Source organism: Macaca mulatta, chromosome 18 (genome assembly GCF_049350105.2).
Source record: "Macaca mulatta isolate MMU2019108-1 chromosome 18, T2T-MMU8v2.0, whole genome shotgun sequence".
Classification (NCBI taxonomy): Eukaryota; Metazoa; Chordata; class Mammalia; order Primates; family Cercopithecidae; genus Macaca; species Macaca mulatta.
In genome coordinates, this window is record NC_133423.1 from 45822792 (window position 1) to 45840249 (window position 17458).

General features: G+C 43.8%; 1 protein-coding gene across 4 annotated transcripts in view; it reads left to right on the plus strand.

The window, feature by feature from the left end:
* LOXHD1 (lipoxygenase homology PLAT domains 1) overlaps positions 1-17458 on the plus strand; it is a 182645-nt gene that overhangs the window by 71312 nt on the left and 93875 nt on the right. Inside the window, exons 13-16 of one of the 4 annotated variants that reach the window (XM_015121870.3) lie at positions 7240-7394; positions 9179-9339; positions 14534-14610; positions 16285-16481. In XM_015121870.3, the coding sequence (XP_014977356.3) occupies positions 7240-7394; positions 9179-9339; positions 14534-14610; positions 16285-16481 (590 nt within the window). Of the gene's footprint in view, positions 1-7239; positions 7395-9178; positions 9340-14533; positions 14611-16284; positions 16482-17458 lie in introns of those variants that run through there. The other 3 variants (XM_077975512.1, XM_077975513.1, XM_077975515.1) reach the window with 3 other exon arrangements.

Consider the following 17458-nt stretch of genomic DNA (forward strand, 5'->3'; position numbering starts at 1 on the left):
TGTTCTTTGCCTGTTCTTCTAACAAGTGTTTTTGCAACAGACACTCTATCTTCGTGTACTCATATGTTTCATGGTCAAAGTAATTTTTCAGATGTCTGCATATCTCCAAATGAAATGGTCATATTACTGAAAAAATAATTTGTACACTGAATTCAACTCCCTGGTGATTTGTCTCATTCTAGGTATACTCTGTCTTCATTTTAGATGAACTACAAATGAATCATGTCCATTTTTAAAAACAACAGCTATGGTGGGACACGGTAGCTCATGCCTGTAATCCCAGCACTTTGGGAGTCCGAGATGGGTGGATCACCTGAGGTCAGGAGTTCAAGACCAGTCTGGCCAACATGGTGAAACCCCGTCTCTACTAAATATACAAAAAAATTAGTCGGGCATGGTCGCGGGTACCTGTAATCCCAGTTACTCAGGAGGCTGAGGCAAGAGAGTTGCTTGAACCCAGGAGGCACAGGTTGCAGTGAGCCGAGATCACGCCATTGCACCCCAGCCTGGGCAACAAGAATGAAACTCCTTCTCAGAAACAAACAACAAAAACAAAAAACAACAGCTATATTGAGATATGATTCATGTGCCATACAATTTACCCATTTAAAGTGTACAAGTCAATGGTTTTTAATATATTAATAAAATCATGCATCCCTCACCACTATCAAATTCCAGAAGATTTTCATCTCCCCCAAAAAGAAACCCTATACCTGTCAGCAGTCATACCCATTTCCCCGCTTTACCCCTCCACCTCTGACAACCACTAATCTACTTTTTGTCTCCATAGATTGGCCTAATCTGGATATTTCGTATATAGAGAGTCATACAATACATGGCCTTTTAAATTTAGTTTATTTCAATTAACACAGTGTTTTCAAGATTCGTCCATATAGTAGCATGTATCAATACTCTGTTCTTTTTATTGCTGAATCATAGTCCATTGTATGGATGTACCAAATTCAACTGTTAAAGAGCATTTATATTGTTTCTATTTTTCAGTTATTATAAATAATGCTGCCATAAACATCCATGTACAAGTTTTTATGCAGACATATTTTTAATTCTCTTGGGCATACACCTAAAAGTGAATTTGCTAGGTCATTTGGTAGCTCTTTGGTTAACTTTTTGAGAAACTGCCAAACTATTTATCAAAATAGCTGTACCATTTAAAATTCTTATTAGTAATGTATGAGAGTTCCAATTTTTCTACATCCTTGTCAACACTTGTTCTTCTCCTTGATTATTCATTCTCAGGGTTGTTTTGGCTATTCTGGGTCCCTTGCACTTCCACATGAATTTTAGAATCAGATTGTCAGTTTCTACAAATAAGTCAGCTGAGTTCTGTTAGAGGCTGCGTCGAATCTACAGACCAGTTTGAGGAGTATTGCCATCTTAATAATGTTAGGTCTTCCAATTCATGAACATGAGATGTTTTTCCATTTATTTAGATCTTTATTTTCTTTAAAAAATATTTTGTGGTTTTCAGAGTGTATGTTTTTCACTTATTTTCTTAAATTTACTTCTAAATATTTTATTCTTTTTGATGCTATTGCAAATATAACTGTTTTCTTAATTTCACTTTCAGACTATTCATTGCAAAAGGATAGAAATATAATCAATTTTGGTATATTGATCTTGTACTCTACAACTTTGCTGAAGTCATTTATTCTAATAGTTTTTTAGTGAATTCCTTATGATTTTATAAATACATGGCTATGTCACCCATAAATAAGATACTTCTTCCTTTCCAATTTAGATCTTTTTATATATTTGCTTGCCTACTTGCCTTGGCTGAAATCTCCAGCACCACATTGAATAGAAGAGATGACTTGTTTCTGATCTTAAGGGGAAAGTGTCCAGACCAGTCTTTCATGATTGACTATGATGTTAGCTGTAGGTGTTTTATAGATAACATTTATGGGTTGACAAATTTCCCTTTCATTCCTAGTTTGTTGATGGTTTTTTTTTAATCATGAAAGGGTGTTAGATTTTGTCAAATGCTTTTTCTACATTTATTGAGATAATCATGTGATTTTTGCTTTTTATTCAATTAATTTGATAAATTACATTAGTTGATTTTCAGCAGTTAAACCAATTTGTATCTCTGGGATAAATCCTACATTGTCATGATGTATAATTCTTTTGATATGTCACTGAATTCTTTTTGTGAATACTTTGTTGAATATTTTTGTATTCATATTCGTAAGAGATATTGGTCTGTAGTTTTCTTATGATTTTGTCAGTTTTGGTACCAGGGTAATGCTGGCCTCAGAAAATGAGTTGAGAAGTGTTCCCTCCTCTTCTATTTTTGGAAGAGTTGGAGAAGTATTAGTATTATTTCTTCTCTGAGTGTTTGGTATAATTCACTAGTAAAAACATCTGGGCATAGGCTTTTCTTTGTGGCTAGGTGTTTTTAATTATGAATTCATCTTTTCACTTAAAATATTTGGAATTTTATTTTTAATGGGCATATTGTAATTGTATGTATTTATGGGGTACAATTTAATGTTTTGAAACAAATATATGTTGTATCATGATCCAATCAGGGTTTTTTGCCTATCCATCACCTCATGCATTTGTCATTTCTTTATGGTGAGAATGTTCAAAAGCATTTCTTCTAGCTATTTTGTTATATACAAGTCTTTATTGTTAACTATGGTCATTATACTGTATAATAGAACATCAGAACTTATTCCTCTCATTTAATTGTAACTTTGTACCCATTGATCAACTTCTCCCCATCCTCTCCTCCCCATCCTTTCCCCAGTCTCTTGTAACTACTCTGGTAAAAATATTATTCGATTCCCTGCCTCTAAGACGTCAACTTCTCTCTCTCTCTCTTTTTTTTTTTTTTAATATTCCACATGGGTGAAATCACGTGGTATTGGTCTTTCTGCATCTGACTTATTTCACTTAACATGATGTCCTCCAGGTTCGTCTATGTTGTTGCAAGTGAAGGATTTTATTCCTCTTTTTCGTGGCTGAATCGTATTGCATTGTGTACGTATACCTGTTTTCTTTATCCATTCATCCATTATTGGACACTTAGGTTGATTCTATATCTTGGCTATTGTAAGTAGGGATGATGCAATAAACATGAGAGTACAGATATCTCGTCAACATACTGATTTCATGTCTTTTGGATATATACCCAGTAATGGTATTATTGATCATATGGTTCTTCTATTTTTAACTTTTTTGAGGAACCTCCATACTGTTTTTCATAATGGCCATACTAGTTCACATTCTTACCCATAGTGTGCAAGTGTTCCCTTTTCTCTGCATCCTTGCCAACACTTCTTTTGTGTTTTTGATGATAGCCATTCTAACTAGAGAAAGATGGTATGTTTCATTTTGGTTTTGATTTGCATTTCCCTGATGATTAGTGATGTTGAACTGTTTTTTCATCTATCTGTTAAACCATTTGTGTCTTCTTTTGAGAAATGTCTGTTAAGGTAGTTAGCCAATTTCTTAATCGAGTTATTTGTTTGCTTGTTTGTTTTTGCTGTTGAGTTGTTTTTCTTATATATTTGAATATTAACCTCTTGTCAGATGTATAATTTGCAAATATTTTCTTCTATTATGTATGTTGTATCTTTGCTCTACTAATAGTTTTCTTTGCTGTGCAAAATTTTTTGTTTGGGCAAAAGTTTGATGTAATATTATTTGTCTGTTTTTGCTTTTTCTGCCTATGCTTTTGAAGTCTTATTTAAACAATTCTTGCCCAGCCTAACATTGTGAAGAATTTCCTGTTTTCTTCTAGCAGTTTAATCAATCTTTTCACTTTTTATATGTCTATTTAGATTGTATATTTTTTCTTGAGCCAATTTTATTGGTAACCTTTTTATTTTTAACCTATTTATGTCTTTGAATAGAAAAATGTGTATTTTGTTGATAGAAGATAGTTAGATCCATTATCCATTTTGCCAATCTCTGTGTAATAGAGTCTGATTTCTTTTTCATGTTTGACTACTGGCAGGTTTCAAACTACACCACTCCCCTCTTCCTTTTTGCCTCATATATAGGCCAGCTGATAAGAAAGCCTCATCATCCTTCCTTAACACTGGTGGAAAGTTTAAGCCATACAAGCCCTGACCATTCAAAGGAACCACCACCTCAGTCTCACTCCCTAACTACCATAAAATCCTAATCTCCCTGCTGTCCCAGGCTATTACTGGACCTGCTCAAGAGCCCACCAAGCTCTCCAAATAACTCCTCATTATGTAAAAAATAGAATCTTGCTCTTGGTGCATGTGTAGTATCATCAGCCTTGATATCTGAGCAAATTTGGGGTGGGTGGATTCACCCTGTTTCTGCAGAGTGGCCACCACACTCTGGCTTTTGATGGAAATGTTTAGACTAATTAGATTTAATGTAATACATTTAAAGCAATTACTGATATGTTCAGATTGACATTTGCCATTTTGCTAACTATATTTTGTATGTGATATCTTTTTTGTTTCTTACTGCTTATATGTCTTACATATTTTTATATTCTCACTGCTTTCTTTACTGCTTTTATATATTTTACGTTTTTGTTCCCTCATTGTTTTCTTTTATCATATTTTTGGGGTGATTTTCTTAGTGGTTGCCCAGAAAATTACAATTACCATTTTAATTTAAAATAATCTAGTTCAGATTAATATTAACTTAATTTCAGTAGTATACAAAAACTTTGTTCCAATATAGGTTTGTGCTCTTCCCCTTCCTTCATGCTATTATTGTAATATAAATTGCATCTTTACATATTATAAGCTCACTAGTGGTGCAGCTCTATATTTACTGCTTTATGCGGTTGTCATTTATATGAGATATGAGAAGAAAAGATTGACAAAAAATATTTGCACATTTTCTATGTATTTCCTTATGTCACTCCTTTTTCTGGTACTATTTATTCTATGAGGTGATTTCGAGTTACTGTTTAATGTCTAACATGAAGGTTTCTTTAATATTTCTTGGCAGATCTGCTAGTGATTAATTCTTGTAGTATTTTATATTCTGGGAATGCCCTAATTTCTTCTTAATCCTTGAAAGGTAGTTTTTGTGGATTTAAAATTCTTGGTTAATGATCTGCACACTGAATATATCATCCCACTGCCTTCTGGCCTCTATAGTTTCTGATGAGAAGTCAGCTGTTATTGTATTGAGCTTCCATTATAGGTGATGAGTTACTTTTGTGCTACTCTTTTCAAGATTCTCTCTTCGTCTTTGGCTCTCAACAGTTTGACTATAATATGTCTAGGTGTAGATCTCTGCATTTATCATAACTTGGAGTTTGTTGAACATGTTGAATATGTATATTAATGCTTTTAAAATCAAATTTGGGAAGTTTTGGCCATTATTTCCTCAAATAGTCTTTCAGTCCTTGTCTATATCTTCACCATAGGATATTTCATTTGATCCCATAGCTTTAAATGGACTCCATATACCTATGATGACCAAAGTCATGTCACCAATCCTGACCCTCCAGACATATTCAGCTGCCATCTTGACCTCTGTTTTTGAACATCTAATAGACAGCTCAAATGTATAATGAACAGAAGAGAACCATTGATTTCCATTTCCAAACCTGTCCTTCTCCCAAGACTCCCCTAATCCTTAGTGGCAACTCTATCCACCTAATTGCCCAAGCCAAAAACCTAGGAGTCACCTACAACTTCTCTCTTTTCCGCAATTACCTATCTGATCCATCACCAAGAACTATTGTGTCCAAAATAGTATATTTTAGACTTAGCATCCAAACTATATTGCTAATCTGTTGACTTTTCTCCACTTCTGTTGCACCTCCAGTCCTAGGCGTCTAGACTACTATAATTCTAGTATCCTCTCTTCTAGACTACTATAATTATTCTGCTAACTGACCTCTTTGATTCTACTCCTTCTTTCTGTATAATCAGTTCTTCTTGGCAGCTAGAGTACTCTTTAAAACATAGACCAGATCAAGTTACTTCCTTGCTTGAAGCACTCCAATGGCTTTCCGCTGTACAGAAATTAAAATTAAAAATAAAAAGGAAGCCACACTTCTTACCTTGACCTGCTACACCCCATGTATCCAGCTCCTGTCCACCTCTGGGCCTCATCTCATATACCTTCCCATTCCTTCTACTCCAGCCATATTGGCCTTCTCCCTGTTCCTGGAACATACACTGGGCATGTCCACACAGGGGCCTTTGCACTTGCCAGAATTCTCTAACTTTATAGGTCACACATTACCTCCTTGCAGTCACCTTTTCTGCATCTCTAAATAATTTATATTCCCTCACTCCACTCCTTACCACTCCAAGACGTCCCTCCACTGTATTATCTTAGTTACAGATATAACAAAAACATTTTCTTGTTCATAATTTGTGATTTTACTTTCCGTTGCTCCTCTCTACTTTTACTCTTAACTCTAACATCGGAATTCCTGTACTGTTAATGGTGCCTGACACCTACTAGGCTTCAGTAAACCGATTTGTTTTGGGGTACCATTAACATTAAACCGATTTGGGGTGAATAAGTGAATGAATGGATGCATTTTACTTTTCAGCTTATTTTAAGTGAGAAGGAGGGCTGGGCGTGAAGGGATGCAGGTCTGCCCCCTCCACAGTACATTTTCAACATGGGAAAAAGCTGCTGTCCTTCCCACAGTGACTGCATTTCATGCCTTTCTCTCTGCTTCATGGCATGTCATTATCAGTGGGAGTTCTGAAAAGAAGAAGACACAATTCTTGTTCATGGAGAAAAGTTATCTTTCTTGAGAACACATAGAAGTTGGAGAACAGCCTAAGGCAAAAGGGTTTACTGGGATGGATGGAATTGAGGGCAAACTGGCCAGCTCCATCAAAGTTCTCCAGGAAAACTTGGAAGCAATTCAAGTTTAGTAGACTGAGCTCTGGAAATTCAGATTTAAGAAGTCTGAAGCTAGGCTCAGGAATCTGAATTCTTCTAAAAGTTTCCCAGAGGATACTGATAATTGACAGGATTGGGAAACTCTTGTCTGTCTCATTTGATCCCATGGCTTTAAATGGAATCCATATACCTATAAGGACCAAGGGCCTAGGCCAAGAGACTTGGGGATGACTCAGCTCTTGATTGGTGTGTGGTAGGATTTAGATAGTTGGGAGGAAGAGGGAAGGTCAGCCCAGATAAGAACTAGAAGGAGAGGAGGAATCAAAGCTTAGAAGTGGGAGCCGCAGGGCTAGGGATAGGAAGCAGGGGGATGTCAGCAATGGTGTCCCTCTCTCTGCCTGCCAGTGGCCCGGTACCGTGTGACTGTGTGCACAGGTGAACTTGAAGGTGCTGGGACCGATGCCAACGTCTATCTCTGCCTTTTTGGTGATGTGGGGGACACAGGGGAACGGCTGCTCTACAACTGCAGGAATAACACAGACCTGTTTGAAAAGGGCAATGTAAGTTACAGCAATGTGCCCCACTCATCCCTGTCCTCCCAGTTCCCATGTTCCCTTGTCTTCCCTGCCCTGTTAAAGTTGAGCTGATGCTGGTCCTGGGGCCTCAGCCATCAGGAGCCTCACTCTGGGTAAGGGGGCGGGGGACCGGGGAATCCCAGCAGAGCCACTGGGAGGGCACAGCAATGCCTAGTGTATTTGGTTCCTGAGTATCTGGCCCACCCTCATTCACTAACATGCATGGACACCTGTTAGACTCCTGGGACTGTACAGCAGGGAGTTGAAGAGCCACCTTGGAGGGATTATGGTCCTCCCCCACCCTTGAGCTTTGAGAAGAGAGCAGAACAGAAAGACACTGGGAAGCAGCAGCAGCATCTTTCTTACCTCAGGGGTGGGCAGAGAGGGAAGGATGCCGGGCACTGTGGACTAGAGGACCCAGGCTGGAGAAAGGCTGGGCCCCCAGGGGCCAATGTGGGAACTTGGCATTCTCCCCCATGGCATGACCACTTCAGGCATCTTGTTCATGACCTTTAGGAAAGAGAAATCAAGAAAGACCCTAAAGATGGGGTGGGAGAGCTTGCTTCTGTTGCTAGCCTCATTGCAGTTGTGTTGGGTGTTCCCCCTGTTTCCCCAACCATCACATGGGTGTTCTGGGGAGGCTGTGGAAGCAGTGGGGAAAGAGCTAGGCAAGTTTGAGGCAAACCCAGCCTTGGGCTATCTGCTTCATTCTCCTGAGCCTCAGTTTCCTCATGCCTGAAATAGGGAAAGGATGCCTATCTGTGGCTGGCTGTTGTGAGTATTAGGGGCAGTGGATGTACCATCTCTGAGGTCAGACCTGGCCCACAGCACACAGTGGATGCTAAGTACAGAGTCGTTGTTGCAGTAAAGTGAGGCCAAGGGAGCTCACCAGGGTGAAGAGATTTGCAGATGACTGCTCTGTCTCCTTCCTCTGCCACCTCTTCCTTGGTGAGGTCAGGGAAAGCCCTGGAATTCCAGTGAAGGCCTCTCTCTGAGGCCAATCCAGGCTGGCTCGATTCTTGGGATCATGGCCATTTGGAGGCTGCAGTGGCAAAAATAATCTGAGCAGGATGTTGTGGGTGGACTCAGGTTCATTTGAGGAGAGGAGGTAGCGATGCCTTTACTTCACATAACTTTAAATTTCCTCTCTCCTTCCCACCCACCCACCTTTCTCTTCAGCCTTCCCTACTCTTTCCTCCTACATCTTCTGACGCCTTTGTCCATCAATCCCACCTTCAGTGTTTCTGTCCCTGAAGGCTCCCAGGTGTGCTCATGTACACTTGGAAACTCTGTTGCCCCTACCGCAGTTATGCTGCCTCAGTGGTGGGCAAAACTACACAATTAGCAAGACCACTTAGTCCCTGTAATCAATTCTAATCATTTCCCTCCTTGGAAGGGGCCCAGTATCACTCTAGAGCAAGGAGCCAGAGGAGATTCGCCAAGGAATTAGCTCACGATAAATGATTGGTGACTGATAACAGCTTGTTTATTTTCCCAGAGGGAGCTGCCTTTTGAAAGGAGATCACAGAGAAGAACCATTGTTTCACCAAAAAGTGCAGCTCTCAGTTGCTGGAAACTTGACATTGGATGATATTCCAGTGGGAGAAATTGGGGGTGGGTGTGACCTGTTCTTTATAGGTAGCTCCTGTCCCATGTGTGAAAGATGAGTTGCCTAACCCATCAGCTGATATCTGAGCTTATGTCTTTCCTTGGTGTTTGGGTCCTGGGGTAGCCACCATCCAACTGTCATTGTGGTTTCCCCCAACAAGGCTGACGAGTTCACTATCGAGTCCGTTACCATGCGGAATGTGAGGCGGGTGAGGATCAGACACGATGGCAAAGGCTCTGGCAGTGGCTGGTACCTGGACAGAGTGCTGGTGAGAGAGGAAGGGCAGCCTGAGAGCGACAACGTGGAGTTCCCCTGTCTCAGGTACGCGTTCTGCCTCCTGGTCTTTTCTCCAGCTTAGGTTATGGTCCCTGCGTTTTGGGAAGACCCAGTTCTACTACCACGACCAGCAAGCAAAACAGTGGCTTAAGGCTATAGCTGGTGGAAGAAAGAGGTGGCCTTGCTGGTGGTGCTTAGACCTGAGCCTCACATTACCCCCTCACCCCTTACAGTGCTGCTAGTTTCCTCTATTTAAGCACCAAAATGTGGGTGCTTGTTCATGATAAAATTTGGCAATTCCTGAATTTAAGTGTAAGTTACTTCAGAGAGTTAGTTGCAGATTGAATTAAACTTTTAAATCAAAAGGGTTTTTTTTAAATAGTTTTTAATTTAAATAGTTTTCTGACCATACCTCTCCCCTGTTAACTTCTTTTCAAGGTATCTTACTTTGTTTTCCTTTCTGCAATTTACTCGTGAGATAAAGTTTCCTTTCTCTTTTTGCTTAAGCATTTGGGTTCCCATTGACTTAAAGAAGTTCCTGATAGAGAGATTTTAGAATGAGCAATACCAGTGTTTTTCATGTCATCCTGGTGGCCCTCCACATTTTACGTGGCAACATCTGGAGGATGCACACTGTATGATTGATTTGGGGCCTTGGACTGACCTGGTTCTGCAAATCTTAGTTCTAGGGCTAAGTTCTATATGTAGAGATGAGTTGCTATGTGTCCACTTTATTAGGGCTGGTCCAGGGCTCTTCGAGGGTAGCTACACTGAGGACAGCCCTCCTTTGAGTGGATGAGAGTGAGTTGCACAGCTGCCCAGCAATGAGTGTGTTGCTCTTCCTTTTACCATGAACACAGATGTACTCACGTGCATGCCTGTGCATACAGGTGCACACACACAGGCGCACATCTGCTGCAGCTGAATTACTTACCACCGCACCAACCTAGGCCCAGTAGTTTCCCAGTCATGGAGGGCCGCTGGGAGGGCTCCATAGGTCAATGATTGCGAAACAGATTTTGTCAATGACAAAGGGCGCTACAGTCTTCTACATATAGCCACTGTTCATATTACAAGGAATTACACTGAAAAGGTAAGTAATGTAGGCAACTCCAAGTGAGTGGCACTAACAGAGAGCAAGCCAGGCAGGCTTCCAGGAAGGGATGGAACTGCACCTGGGCCTGGAAGGGAGATCAGAGAGTGGACAGAGGGAGAGGAAAAGGGAGGGTGGGCCACCTAGGCTGAAGAAATGGCATGAGGCATGAGTAAGGGGCTGAGGGGGTGGCTCATCCAGACGTTGGCAAGGGGTGCCTGGCATGTGGGGAAGGAGTGAGAAGGCTGGGGTGGGAGAGGATGGAGTGTGAACCCTCAGTCTCCTAAGCCATAGGGGAAGTGGGATGTGGGGGAAGAGTACAGCCTCGTTTCAAGTCATCACCGGCATTTTCACCCCCATCCTGGATCGGAGGCTAACTGGCTGGATGCCAGATGGAAGAGCTTGCATTGTTTTATTCCTATCCACTCAAAATATATTTATTAAGCACCTACTATATATTTACTCCCTGTCCTCATGGAGTTTATAGTCTACAGGGAAACTAGACAAAAAGCAAGTGAATAAAGCCAGAATGACACACTGTGAAGAGTGGCGTGGTGGAAACACACAACGGTGCAGGGGCTGGAGTGGGGACTAGAGATGGGGAAGGCCTGTCTGCAGAGGAACGTTGAGGCCGGCCTCCCATGGAATGAAGAGGAGAGCACCAGGGGAAAGGACTAGAGTGTTCTGGAGTCCAGCAAGACAGGCAGGTAGACAGAGGCCACTGTCCAGCAGGGCGAGGCAGCCTCTTACATGTGAGGAAGGCCGTCTGGCCTCTGGGGTTAGGACAGGGCCCAGGGAGGAGGAGGGGAGGTTTTGGGGAGTTGATGACGGCATTTGTTCATGTTCCAGGGCTGTAACAAAGCGCACAGACTGGGTGGCTTAAATGGCAGAAACATAAAGTCTCACAGTTTCGGAGGTCAGAAGTCCAAAATCAAGGTGTCAGTCAGGCTGCGCCCCTCTGAAGGCGCTAGGGAAGGATCTGACTCAGCCCTCTGTCCTTGCCCCTGGCAGCCTTGGGAGTTCCCTGGCTTGTGATTGGCCACCTTCTCTCTGTGCCTCCTCACAGCATCTTCCTCTCTATGTATCTGTGTCCAAATTTTCCCTTTTCATGAGGATACCAGTCAGATTAGATGAGGAGTCACCCTAATTACCTTATTTTAATTTGGTTACGTTTGCAATGACCCTGTTACCAAATAAGGTCACATTCTGAGGTACTGGAGGTTAGGACTTAAATGTATGAATGGGGTAGGGTGGGGTGGGGGGACACAATTCAGTTCACCACATGGCAGCTTGGCCCTTCGTGGTGGCAGTGAAGGTGGTGAGAAGGGGCTTATTGTACACCAGAGAGGACCCTGGAGGGACAGTTCATGGGCCTTGCCCATAAGAGACAGAGAAAGAGCTAGAACTGAAAGCCCCAGACTTTTGCCTTTGATAGGTGGGTTGAAGGTCATGCCGTTTACTGAAATGGGGATCCTGGGGAGGGAGAACTGAGGGGTGGGGACAAGGTTGGACTCTGGAGGTCTAGTTGGGATGTGTTCGGTTTTCAATACAGAGTTGGGCCTTGAGAAATGAATTCAGAGAATGAGAGCATAGAGCTAAAATTTAAAGCTAGGGAACTGCAGGGGATCCTTTAGGGAGAGCATGTATAAAGAGAGCAGCGGGCGGAGCTCTGGGGCAGGCCAGGAGAGGGAGCCCGGAAAGGGGAAGAGGAAGAAGTTGGTGTGTGCACACTGCATTGTCACATACATGGTGCTGGGGGAGCTCAGAACCAGAAGTCTAGCTGTCCACCTGCTGTGTGACTTTGACCCAATCCCTTGTCTGCTCTTCTGCACCTTCCTGGCCGGCATGTATCTTATGGTGAGGTTGAGGGTATTGCAGTTCGAAAGGAGCCCATTAAAGACACAGTGATACCGATGATGCTGATGGCTGGGCGGGAGAGGAGCAGAGGCCTCAAACACCCCGGAGTCCTCCCTGCCCCCAAACACTTAACAGTGCATGCATTTTTTAAGAAAATGGGTTCTTATGTCTTGCTGACACATGTAGTGATGACATTTGCCAACTCAGGACCCAGGGGACTTGGAAAAATCAGGAACTGGAGCCTGAGCATGCACACTGCTTCTTTCTTCACCTGAGCTGTTATTTTAACTCTGTTGGAGAGCAGGACAAACTAGGTCTGTTTATCAGAATTTCTGCTTGGATCAGGTGTGTGTGTATGTGTGTGTGTACACACACACACATGCCTGTGAGCTCAGAGAAAGAGTAATAAAATCACCACCAGACTGACTTATCCTTTTAGCAACATCTCACTCTGAAACTGGGCTGAAGTGTTTGAAGCTGAAAGAAACTGGCTATATTTGGAAATATCTATTAATACCCTGAAAGTATTTAGGTAGAAACAAAATGACAAGTCATGGTTTCCTTTTGCTGCTGGGGAGGGGCTGGGGGTGGATAAGTGATGGAGAATGAGGGGAGCGCAGGTAGAATTTTCAGATGGCTGAGGGCTTGCTGACTCTCCACACTTCCCCGCCCTGTGAATGCGTGCCCAGACCTGCTTCACAACCTTCTCCTCTGCAGTCTCCATGCCAGGGTGACCTCAGCCAGGCAGACAGAATGGGAGGCTCTTAATTGGTTGATTTCAGGGACTCTAGAAGCCCTGAGTTCCCAAATTCCCCTGTCATCAATGCCCAGGATTTCACCATTGTATCCTCATGTCTTGGAGTCTCCAATGGTTTTCTTGCGTTCTAGATTCACAGCACCAAAGCCCTTGGGAAAAGTAACAGCCTAGTTGTCGGCTTATATTTTAGTGTTAGCTAATAGCCAACTGACAGCAAGGTCTCCTGGGAATGTCGGATCTTGTGTTTTGGGAAGGAGGGTGAAAGAGAAGGTTTGGGAGAGACCACAGCATTTCTTCTGTCAGCCTTGGGGAGAGGAGTGGACTATTAGCAGAGAGTACTGCAGTTTGGGGAGGCCTGAGCTCCATGCCAGGGAGACTATGGAGGAATTAGTGCCTTGGCTTTTACGGGCTCTGTAGCCAGGGAGTTGCCTCCCTCTCAGTAGGGTAATGGAGTGGGCTGCAAAGACCAGCACCAAGACACAGACAAATGGGAGGTGGTTTGGTTGAGAGGCAAATGTCTTGTTTTCCTCAATATCCTGGGGAACAATGAACAGTGTCTATTCTGCCATGGGCCCCATCATAAACCATCCTGAGTGCTGAAGCTTAGAAAACTCATGCTTGCATGATTGATTTCTCAGGCTGAGTCTCTATGCCCAGTGTGTAGGTGCTTTTCAGGTAAATTGCCCCATACCTTTCCCCCTGGTGGATGACCAGCAGAGAGATGGGACCGTGGCTCACTCCAACATGTTGAAGAGTCACAGCTATCAATCTGCAGCCCTGCAGGGTACAACTCCAGCTTCTCCTGGAAGGCAATTCTCATTTATCCCTGAGGACTCAGATCACTGATCCCTCCTCATTTCCCTCAACTTACTCTGGTCCAATACCTATCCTTGTCTTGGTCTTCAGTGCCTCAGCTGGTCTATCTTGTCTTCTTAAGTAGGCTGCCGACAGCCTGGACTGGGCCTTATGTATCCTAGCATATCTTCTCTTCCATCTCCCCACCCCAGAGCCCTCAGTACGGTGCTGTGAGGATGGAAAGCCTTTAGAAAAAGAGATGCTTGATTTCTATGCTAATGATGGCTTTCAGGACAGACTTTTGACAGTGATTGCCAAGGCCCTACATCATGTGACCTGTCCCCTCTCCAGCCTCCTCTGCGAGCTCTCACTGCATCCATCCACATGATCTTGTCTCAACTCCTGGAGGCTGTATTCCATCCCAGGATATGTTGTTTCCTCTGGGATACTCTTCCCTTTTCTCCTGGTCTCCTTCCAAAGACCATGTGACATCATCTCCACCCATTCCCCAAGGAGTTCCCTGCCCTCCTTTCAATCTCAGCCAAACACCACCGCCTCTGGGAAGTCCTCCTTTCCCACTCCAGGCTAGGATGCTTTGCTAGATGCTCCCATAGAATCATTTTACTTTGCTAAAGTCAAAGCTCTAGGTCTCCCTAGTGACTCTGCATGAATGGGTGAAGCTTTGATCGTCTGCCTGCACCACCCAAAGAGCTAACATCCCCCCATTTGCCCACCAGGTGGTTGGACAAGGATAAGGACGATGGGCAGCTGGTCCGAGAGTTGCTACCCAGTGACAGCAATGCGACACTGAAGAGTGAGTTGTCCTGATGACTAGGTGCTGGGTGTGCCCTTGGTGAGAGAGGGGTCTTCCCTCAGCTAAGCCCTTCAAGAAAACACCCACCTTGGCCATCCAAAGTGCTGGGATTAGAGGCATGAGCCACGACACCCAGCAGCTAAAGATATATATATCTGACCTTTTCTAAGGTTAGACTGCAGAGTTTGAACCAGAGTGTCCCATTTCTGGTCTCAGAGTTACAGAATTTAAGATCCGGGAAGGAACCCAGGAGAGGAGATGACCCATGCCTGTGGTAAGGGGACCCCTCTTCCCCCTCCACAACCCCAGCAAACCCAGTTGTGTAGTCAGTGATGGAGCTGGAACCAGTACCCAGGGTATCTCTGTCTATGTCACTGTCCTTCCCACTCCAGCAAGCCCCGATTTCACCATGTGGACAGGACCTCCTGACCCCCTGCTTCCTCAGTCAGAGCCTCTGAAAGCATTTAGATCAAGCTTGTCCAATCCACAGCCTGCACACGTGTGGCCCACGATGGCTTCGAATGCGGTCCAACACAAATTTGTAAACTTTCTTAAAACATAAAGCTTTTTTTGCAATTTTTTTTTTTAACTCATCAGCTATCATTTGTATTAGCACATTTTTTTGTGTGGCCCAAGACAATTCTTCTTCTTCCAATGTGGCCAGGGAAACCAAAAGATTGGGCATCCCTGGTTTAGCTGGAAAATAGTATAAGAAAGAGGTCTCCTTCCCAGTTTCTGCTACTACATCTTTCAGCAAGAAGAGAAGCCATTTCCTCAAGTGCCCTTGGGTGGAACTAATGGAGCTGATCTAGTTCCAGGGCTGGACCCCAGGCAGGGTGTGCTCAGCTGACTTTCTCCAAATCCTTCTTCCTAGCGGGAGGACCCTACGGAGGCAGCGAGTGGCAGGCCTGGGAGTGAGCATCACTCACCTTTCCAGTGCTTCCTCCTCTTTGCCCAAGATACACACACACCCAGGGACAAGCCTGGAGGACTTGGGGGCTTGCCTTGTATTATTTCAGGACTCACCTTTTCCTCGGGTGTTTTTATCCCTGAAGACAGATAATGCAGACCTTCCTGGCTGATAAAATGGAGTGACACCCTTGTGGTAGCCCAGTGAAAAGCAGGGGGCTTCAAGAGGGCTTCACTCCTGGCTGGCGACCTCTTCACTGTTGCCATCTTACACCAAACACATGACCTTCTGAGGCTCAGATTCCTTGCTTGTGAAACTGAGGTCAGAATCCTTAGCAATAATACTGTGTGTATAATACTCTAGACAATGTCTGGAAAGATCGATCCTTCCTTTGTCTCAGTTTCCTTGTCCACTGTCAGAGAAGCTAGATCAGATGATTGTGGGAGATCCTTTCAGGCTCTTACATTTTGATGTTCTTGCTTGTGATTTACACACTTTCCTGCTCTCAGCCCATTCACACCTTCTGGAGCAGACAGAGAACCTACTAGAATTCTGCTTTTGTGGTTGAGGAGACCTCACAGAGATGGAAGGAACCCCTGCCCCAAGTTGCAGGGCTGCTTAGAGCAGGAGCCTGGATTCTCAATTCCCAGCCTGTGTTCCCCACAAGCTTCCAGCTCCAGGCTGCCCTCCTATACAGGCATCCTGCTTCCTGTCACCCCCTGCACTAACCCCTTCCCTTCCTCCCTCTGCTTTGGGCTGTTCAGACTTTCGCTATCACATCAGCTTGAAGACTGGGGATGTCTCTGGGGCCAGCACGGATTCTAGAGTCTACATCAAGCTCTATGGGGATAAATCTGACACCATCAAGCAAGTTCTTCTTGTCTCTGACAACAACCTCAAAGACTACTTTGAATGTGGCCGGGTGGACGAATTCACCCTTGAGACCCTGAACATTGGAACTGTAAGTCTCCTTCCCAAGACCATGTGACATCATCCCACCCATTCCCCAACACACATTCACACCTGTGTCCACACATATGTCCACACACGTGTCCACACATATGTCCACACACAGACACACACATACTCGTGTACATAGGGGTAAACATGTTTTGAAGAAAAAAAGCCCACTTGGGAATAATGAGTGAGGTATGTTGTTTTTCAGCTGTGACCTAGAGCAGCTGAAGATATGTAAACAGTGGTGATGCTTCCAGAGCCTTTTTGGGGCTGGAATGTGTATTTTTAGTGGCGTTACCTCAACATTTTATTTACCTACATATCCAGGACCAATGTACCTGGGTCACAGACACTGGAGAAGGAGACACTGAATGCAGGGAAGGAAAAGAGAAGGGAAGACTAAGAAAAGGGGCTAAAAATACTTCCTAATTTCAAACTTGAATGTGCATCAGAATTGGGTCCAGGAAGCTTGTTTCAGTGCATACTTTTGGTCCATACCTGAGAGATTCTGCCTTGGGAGATGGAACCCAAGAGCCTCCAGATCAAGGCTCCAGTTATCTCTGCTGCAAGAGGTCTAAGCACTTCATCAAAGAGAAAGCTGAACAGCAAAGCAGCAAGGACAAACTTTAATCAGTAATCTACCACCGCAATCAGGAAAAGAGGCCAGTGTGAACTGAACCCAACTTAGGTTTGTGCAGAGGTTTGCAAGCCTCTTTAAAGGGAGGATGAGGGAATAGGGGGAGGGTAATCAGGGGCTCAGTAGAGTCAGGGGAAAAACACAAAAAGCAGTAATGGGGAGGTCAGCCCATGTGGGTTGTGGAACCCGTCTGGGTTTGCTAACTGATGCTTTATGGTATGAGGGTCCTATCCTACAAGAGTCTGGCAGACAGAAGCCCTACCCTCAGGTGCTGGCTGGAACCAACGTAAATTATTTTGACAGCCTTGAGTTTTCTAAGGCAGGTACAGTAAGGGGGATTAGGG